General features: G+C 41.6%; 1 protein-coding gene across 4 annotated transcripts; it reads left to right on the top strand.

The window, feature by feature from the left end:
- The first annotated feature begins 1,572 nt into the window (after positions 1 to 1,572).
- On the top strand, positions 1,573 to 6,272 carry rbm14b (RNA binding motif protein 14b). Of its 4 annotated transcripts, none has more exons than XM_018739362.2 (4): positions 1,573 to 1,607; positions 3,141 to 3,494; positions 4,593 to 5,583; positions 5,684 to 6,272. In XM_018739362.2, the coding sequence occupies exons 2-4, from the start codon at positions 3,146 to 3,148 to the stop codon at positions 5,940 to 5,942; spliced, it is 1,599 nt and encodes a 532-aa protein (XP_018594878.2). In that variant the 5' UTR covers positions 1,573 to 1,607; positions 3,141 to 3,145; the 3' UTR covers positions 5,943 to 6,272. The 4 variants fall into 4 exon arrangements, with proteins under 4 accessions (XP_018594878.2, XP_029109196.1, XP_029109198.1 ...); XM_029253363.1 differs by having other exon boundaries at positions 4,572 to 5,583; XM_029253364.1 differs by lacking the exon at positions 1,573 to 1,607 and adding an exon at positions 2,241 to 2,400 and having other exon boundaries at positions 4,572 to 5,583.
- Positions 6,273 to 8,697: the final 2,425 nt, after the last annotated feature.

The following is an 8,697-nucleotide window of genomic DNA, read 5'->3' as shown; positions in this document are numbered from 1 at the left end:
CTTCCCTCGGCAAATATCTTTTGTTAAAAACAAGATAGTGTATATTCTTGTACCCTGCAGCTGAAGTATACAGTGTTACTTGGTGATAGACACTGTCATTCTTGTTCTGTCTCCATCTTCTCTCTTTGTGATGTCATGAAGCTTATCTCCCAGTCCCATGTATACCTTCCAGCCCCAAGTTTTGATCCAGTTACAGACTGTCCAGGGAGGTGGTGCATGTGCTATAGACTCAGTTCCCACAACCTTACACTGAGACCCCGATTACTGTGTAAAGGATAGCAGTGTAATCTATGGTTCTATACAGATCCACTTTTGCTATTTATGAACTGTGGCAGACACAAACCCATGACACACCCGCACCTCAAAGACCAGAAGATGCTTTTAGGGTAGAGCAGGAGCTGCTGTTCCAGTCTGAGATACCAGCCAAACCCTACTGTGAGTGGCAAAGGTGCATCACCGCACTGGGCCCCATTTGGTAGTCTGGTGACCTCAGTGACGTGGACTGAACACTCAGAGCAGCAGGGACACAACGTTGGTTTGGCCAAGCCATTCTTTCAACGATGCTGAGCTATGCTGCGACCATGGGTACTGTATAGGCTGCCCGAGTGGCAAGCACAGCTGGAGATGCTGAAGAAGGCAAATGGCCAGTGTAGGCCTCAGGTGTGAGGGGTGCTGGGTGTGTATAATGCAATACTCTCTTAAAGCAACTGACACACACACAGCCCAACAGAGGGAGACATCTGGATGCAGACATGCCAGTAACAACTGGACTTCTGCTTCACTGCCTGTAGTGTATGCCAATATGTAGTTATTTTCAAGGATACAACTCATAACATAAAAATATTCTTAAAAGACTTTTCTTGTTACGTTTTTAATAACTGTGACTTAATTAACAGTATAAATAACTTAAATTAAATGACTAGAGGAAGGGAAAAAAAACACTCTCTGCAAAAATTCTTATTTAATTCTCAAAAATGTTGATCAATTCATTGCATGAACTGCTTTAAAAAAATAATTGCGATTGGTTTTCAATACTATTTTATGATCGCTAAGTACTGAGCTACGTTGTATAAATGTTACATGTCGATGGGACTGAAGGGATTGTTTTACTATGGAAGCCATGCTGACCGTAGCACGGAAAACCCGGAAATGTAAGAGGGAGTAGAGTGTGGGTGGTTTTCGTTAGCCATATTATTGTAATTGAATTATAGTACAGAATGGGAAAAGACTGGATTTCATTCTAGACTATTGTAAAAGTAAAAATTCTGACACCGTGCCAAAGAGATTTTGTGAAAATAAATCTAGTATAATGTAAATAAAAATGTAAGCCCCGAACCAAAACTTTGGTCACAACTTCACTTTTATAACAAACATAATTTTAGGCCATGTTTGTTTATTATTACATGAAGAGATTTTTTCTGAGAGGGTAAATTATCAAAACTGTTAATTCGAACTGTTTTAACCGACTGGTAAGCAGAAATCACGCGAGATTTGTATATCCGCGAGTTGACTGGTTTCTCATTGACGAAGCATCTCCGTTGTTCAAAAAAAAAAAAAAAAAAAAAACGGAAGTAGCCGCGACCATTTTGAAACACTGCACCCTTTAGGTAAGATGGAAGCCGTAGTGTCCTCGGGTTTTTTTGACGTTTTGATTGAATTTATTCAGTGAAATTACTTACTACTTTGAAATATTTATGTTGATAGTGATTAGTATAGACTGTATAAGAAAACTGCATTTCTTAGCGTTGAAGCGACCGTCGATTTATCCCGACACGTAGTACTTCAGTTCGTTTCGTAATCTAACGATTCTAACGCTCCAAGGTCCTCCTCCTGGAGAGAAACACAATCGACTGGGTTTAGACTAGTATATTTTATTTGCGGGCTTCGCATTTTAAATATTATATGTAATTACTATATTTAAATTTGTTATTTGCTAGGTTGGTTTGTTATTTGGCCTCGTTTGGTAATACGCGGGAAGTCAGGACTCAGGAAACGGCGCGTATTTCTCTTTCTGGGTCGCCATAATGGCGGTGCGTGGAAGCGTGGAGATCCGAACTGCTAACTCAAACTTGCTTTTCGCAGTATCTCTGTGTGCTAATCCTCAGTAGTATATACTATTAAATAACTAAGACCGGGTTACTCACTGCAGGGATTGATTATGTTAACTAAATGTCCACGTCACTAGGAGTGGCCTTCAAATTTATTCTGTGTAAAGTGGGAACGCTGACTCGAATTTAGAACTATCTCGATATAAAGATTTGAACGAATCAATAATTAACCCCTTAGAGAGATGAAAACTGCTTATTGTAATAAGTAAAATAAAATAGCTTCAGCAAGCGAAGCGTTCGCTCTCCGGATATCCGGTTTGTTCTTTATTCGCGGGAGGCCAACCCGCAACCGGTGAGCTCAGCAGCTTTTCCCTAGCTGGAACGTGCTTTTTATCTCTCTGTTGAACTTCATATAACTTCGGAGAATGGTATAAAAAGGAATGTGCTTCCATCAATTGTTATACCTTTTCTTAATTTTGTTATTTTACGAAGAGAATGGCTGGCGTGACTCACTTTTGTTCAGCTGAATACCTTTTCACCCTTCCCTTGTTTTCGAAGATTATGTTACATAAGCTTTTGTTAAATGTGTGATTTGTGTGTAATTGCCTTATGGGATTAATCCATGCTGTAGATCTTTAGTTCACTGAAACAAGGAAGAGATTAAGAACAATGTTGTTTTGTTTTTATTGATAGTTTTACAATAAAACAAGTTTTACAAGTCTTTTCAGTATAAAAATGTTTTTTCAGTAAAAAAAGCTTTCCTTAGCCACACATTAAAAAGTGTAAAACTGTAACAGGTAATGCAGATACTGCAGTTATTGAGCAAAATTTAACAATGTGTACATGTTGCTTGTAATTCTGTCATTTTGTCTTTGTTTGTTATAGGAAGAATGTCTTTGTTGAGATAGGAATAAGTATGACTTTACGATGGCATATCTAAGACATTCAGCTTTCCAATATTCTTATCACGAAGTGCAAATAATGCTGTGAAAGTCTTGCTTTGTCATGTAGATTGTTGAAGTGCACTGACTTTTTTTTTTTTTTTTTTTCTCCCCCCCCCCGTTTTGTCCTTCTGTTGCATTGTGCTTTTAGGCGCAATGGACAAAAGCAACACTGTAAAGCTGTTTGTTGGGAACCTGGCGCTTGACACAAGCCAGGAGGAGCTGTCTGCCATCTTTGAACCTTATGGCTCAGTAGTGAGTTGCAGTGTGCTCAGGCAGTTTGCCTTTGTCCATCTGCAAGGCGAGGGAGCGGCAGCTAGGGCCATCAAAGAACTTAATGGCCGTGAGTTTCGCGGACGGAACCTGGTTGTAGAGGAATCGCGAGGACGGCCACTGCACTCTACAAAGGTGTTTGTTGGAAACCTCAGTGGTATGTGCACCACAGAGGACTTGCAGGAGCTCTTTCAGACCTTTGGCAAAGTACTGGAGTGTGACAAAGTTAAAGGTGAGAGGAACACTTCTACATGGTGGCTTTTAGTTTCCAGAATGGTTGGTTTACCATGCAATTTGGTTGGATTTCAGTCTTGGGGAAATATATATACACTTGTACCTCATGTTACGAACAACATATTTACATTTTGTTGAACATATTAACATTATCATCTTTATTTTTTCTTGCATTTTTCTGTACTGGTCTGTTTTTAAAAATTCCTGTGCTGAGTGAAAATGACCTGTATTTTTGCCTTCTGTCTTTAGGGACATCAAAATGTGCTAATTGAGTAGAAATAAGGATTGGAGGTAGGGAGGAGGGAGGTGGAACTCCTGGAATGATTACTTGGTGTATTTTTCAATTTATTATTGCTATATTGAGAAACTACCCAAATAATGCAAATAAACAGAGGTATTTCTATTAGGCTGTTTTGACTGCAGACTTCACCAGATGCTGACAGACATGTTAATGTAATACATCGCCAGCTTGCTCTTGGTCAGTTTGAAGTTTTGGAGAGACGGGTGGCAATTTTGAAACACTTATGAATTTGTTTGTGGCATTGTTTCATGTGCTTAAAGCTAATCTCAGCACTTTGTATAGGTGGTTGTGGAGGTGATGCAGAAGTTCTGAGTTAGAGATAGACTTCGTAAATTGAGGTACAAGTGTAGTCATATTTCCTGAATTTCTGTTGATAAGCTAGCTGAAGCATTCTTAGGTCAGTGTGTCGTTGTTGAAAAGTTATTTTCACCTTTGGGCCATGTTTAACATGGCCGACTGACTCATCTTCTGTAAAGTGTGTTCTTTTTTGCCGTATTGCTAAGAGCAGGCATGAGGACTGTGTCTTAATTGGATTTTAAGTTAATTGCTCCTCCCTGCTAAGTATGCCCAGACCACTGTTTCTTTGGGATTGTAATGTCCTTAACTTAATCCAAATGATTCTCTTGCACTATCAGTTGTTTTATTAGTGTATTATTATCAAACTATTTTGCACTTGAAGCATGTGCATAGTAAAGACCTGTGAGTAATGAGGGTCATTTGTGACGGCATGGCATATCTCAGGGTTCTAACTAGTTTTCCTGTGCTCAATGACAGCCAGGCTCTCCTCTTCTGCAGGCTATGCTTTTGTGCATATGGAGAATAAGGAGGATGCTCTGCGGGCTATCGAGGCACTCCATGGCACTTCCTTCAAGGGCCGTCCGCTCTCTGTGGAGCTTTCCAAAGTGCAGCCTAGCAAGCAAACTCCCACAGGCAAGATTCCATGTGTGAGCTGTGGGAAACAGGGCCACTATGCAGGGGAGTGCCCCATGGGCAAGCCTACACTGGAGCAGTACCAGAGTCAAGCTGCTGTGCTTGCTGCTGCAGCTGCAGCTGCTGCTGGACTGCCGCTCCAGGTGCAACAGAGCGTCCACAACTCAGTGTACAACACTTCGACCTTTGACCCTACGTATGCTGCCCTCACAGGTCTGACAACTGGCAGTCGTACGGATGGCACCCCTGTTAGCCCTGCTGTGTATGGAGCTCTGGCCAGTCAAGTTTATGGCACAGTGGCAAACCAGCTTTATGGTTCTGTAGCCAGTCAAGCTTTGACAGCTGGTGCCACCCAGGTGTACAGCTCTATGAATACCCAGGGGTACACCCAGGTAACCAATGACTCAGCTGCGGCTGCTGCAGCTGCTGCAGCTGCTGCTGCTGCATACAGCAGTCAAATGTACACTCCGACGGTGAGCAACTCTGTCTACTTGGACAGCGGACAGGTACCATCTGCCACTGCAGCTGTGAATCCGGCTTACAGTGTGGCACCTGCTCTCTACAGTGGGAGTCCAGCGTATGGGTCCTTGGGAGGTACAGACCCTACAGCACAAGCCATCTTTGAGGCAGCACGCGCCCACTACTTTGCACAAGGCCAACAGGTTTTGGCTGAACAGCAAGCTGGATCAAAATCAGGGGAAAGAGACCGGAGCCCAGTACGTCGCTCAGCTCCTCTTCTACCCGATCCTGTCCCTAAGCCTTTCCTCTACCAGAGGCCCAAACGTAGAGCTCTCCTGCCCACACCCACCAGCAGGCCTGAAGACACTGCTGTACCAGAGGAAGATGCCATGGCAAGGTATGGTTTCTTAGTTCATTTTCATTGCATTTCTACTACTGTTTATAACTAATTTTTATTGGTACTTTATGTGCTTACATGCATCTTGCAAAACTTTCAGATACTACGCGGAATACTACCAGCAGTACCAACAATACCAGCAATACTCACAGTACCAGTATGCCTACCCACCCCCCAGCCCAGTGCCCCCTGTGCCTGGCCAGCCTGCCACCCCTCTGGATGCTCAACACCCAGCTGCTCCTGCTGCTGCCACTTCACCCAGAGTGTATGATCCGCCGCCCCCGCCGTCGTCACGCAAGGAGCCCCTCCTCCGCCGCCCCGACCTCCCCCTTCACACGCCAGAGCCCCCTTTCCGATAGTCGCCTTCCTGGGGAGGGTGTGTGTGTTTGTGTGTCTGTGTCTAAGGACTGTATCCCAACTTTGGTCCGCTGTCATTTTACTTTGTGCAGTCAGATCATTTGGATGAAACATTTGCTTATCCAAATGGTGTCAACACTTAAAAATTGCATTACTCCTTTTTTTAAAGATCGGAATTTCAAGACTTACTTTGAGAAGTTGTAACTGATATGCTAGATATTTGGTTCCCCTTGATATATTCATACAGACCTTGTATAAGCAGTGCATGGAACATGTTCTGAATGTGCATAGCTGTCTTTGTTTTCTTTTTTTAGTTTTTGGTCAATATGGTGACATAAGATGCCACAAACAATGAGTTGTTTAAATGAAGCCGAAAACATGTGATGCAGCACATCATACAGGACCAGGGTTGGACTCTAGTGCTTCATGTCATGTGTGCCTGAAATGGGGTGTGTGATGTCTTTGCTTTTGACAGCCACCAGAATGACAGATACAAACAGGGAAGTAGTCAGCTTCAGTCATTCTGCCCATAACGGGCCAGGAGGTGAAGGCACACAAGCAGGAAGAGGTGTACCTCTTCTGAACCGTAACCACCCTTCCCTCTCCATGGAAAACTGAATAAACAGTGTATCTACCACTGTCAGTAAGATGCAGCAAGGGGCCGCGTCTGGTTCAGCCAATGAGCATTTGGGATTGATTTGCCATGTACCGGATTGCAAATAGGTTGCCAACATGTTTGCCTTTAAAGGTTGAAGAAAATGTGGATTCAATAGATTTTTATTGTTATTCCTTTTTCAGATACCCCTAACTTTCCTGCCCCTGTGGATGTTTCCATAGGGGCCTCACATGTTTTCTTTTGAAATTTAGTGTTGTTTTTCATGATGTAAATAAAATGGAAAAAGGGACTCAAAAGTAAACCTCTTCAAACAGGTGTTATGGACCTCTGTAGTTGTAGAATATGTGATATCTGATTTGTTATGGAGGTGTTTGTGTCCTGCTGCATGTGGTAGATGCTTGCTGCAGGACTGCCCCATGAGCTCCACCTGCCTCTAAACAAATCAAGTACCATTTCTCACACTGGTGTTTCACTTGTATGTTTTGTGATGTTTGCCACAACCTTGCACCACTCAAATGATGAAAAAATATGGCCAGGTGACATGCTTATGAGTCAAAAGGGCAGTGGTTGCAGTTAACTGTATACATTTGTCATTAATATAATGCCCAGACTAGGCCTTAGGTTCCTTCTGTACCATACCTGAATGACACTGGGCTATGTACAGTCCATACAGGCAGGATGTGTGCACACGAGTTTCAGGATTGAAGTTTTTGGAGAAATGTCACAGAAGGCAGGCAAAAGTTGACTGACAAAATGTCACATTTCTGCTGACTGCTGGCATTTTCTTCTGATGCATAATTACTTTACAACACAATGTTTCCAACCCTTCTTTTAATGAACACTGAGTAATGTACTGGCTGACAATTAGGCGGGGCCTAAAAATGGATATGACGGGGCAGTGAAGTTGCTCAGTTCAAGGGGTGGTTTTTGATTCCAGGGATTTCTCTGTAAAGGCAGCCTTCTGGTATTTTATTTCCTGTTTAAGACATGCCCTTAAAATTTATGATGCTATACCATTTTATAAAAGAAATTTCTGCACCAAACTTTACCCCTTGAATAATACCTGAGAAAGTAGTGAAATAGACCAGTCTCCCCTCAAATTGTTCAATATTTGTAGTACTTGTGTGACCAGAAGTACTGAACAAGTACATCTAAAATACACATTTATAATGTAATTTGTGTTTACAGGGACATAAGGTAATATTTTCCCCCAGTAGAAAGTTTGTAAAAGTATTTTGTTTTGCCACATCAGATTGCACATAACATTTTAGCTTCTTGGATGTGAATTCATACCATTTGACTTTGTACTTCATGTTAAGAAGTTAAATTATTAAATTGACCTAACCTAGAGCTGTTTTGTGCGACAAATAAACTTCTTCCTACTTTTCATTGTATGGTCGCAATACATTTTACCATAAGATACATGGAAGATGTTTGAAAAGTGGGGCATTGCAAGGCTGAAAGTTTAATCAATTCTAATACATTTTATCAAGATCTTTTCCATTTCTTTCTTGTCCAGCTCTTTTTTCTCCTCTCTAGGAGTATAAGTGATGGTTTTCCTTCCTTGAGTGCCAGCGGTCAATGTGATGGTGAGAACAGGGAGCGCTCACACACAAACACACTTTTATCCACTATCTTTGTCTTACTGTCTAAATCTGAGTCACATTTTGATTGTGTTAGGATTAAAAGTTTTCTGTTAATTTTACCATGTTTTCACAGCTTTTTTTTTTACTTCCAGTTTTTTTAAGGATTAAAAACTTATGTACCAATGTTAAAGAATATTCTCAGTATTATTAATAGGGCTTTAAAATATTCTTTTTTTTGGTTTGCTGAGATTTAATCCATGCAAATTTTTCAGCGCACAGGGGAGTTGGGAGGCATGCATTGTCTGACCTCACCAAACTCAGTCACCGTGTTGTGAATGTTCAGTACAACCTGCTACAGCAACTAGGGTTACTCAGTGCTAGTTGTCCAATACATTACAAATTGGTTTATTTCAAATTTGTTTTATGTGCTCTTGGCATTTTAGTAGATTCAGCATAGTGAACAAATGTTGGAAGAAGTCCACAGTGTGGCAAGAAACCCCTAATATAACATTTGACAAGCAAACCCACAGTTAGTGATTCATGCAGTTCTGAGTA

Source organism: Scleropages formosus, chromosome 7 (assembly GCF_900964775.1).
Source record: "Scleropages formosus chromosome 7, fSclFor1.1, whole genome shotgun sequence".
NCBI lineage: Eukaryota > Metazoa > Chordata > Actinopteri > Osteoglossiformes > Osteoglossidae > Scleropages > Scleropages formosus.
The sequence above is the reverse complement of the archived record's forward strand: the minus strand, read 5'-3'. Positions and strand labels throughout refer to the sequence as shown.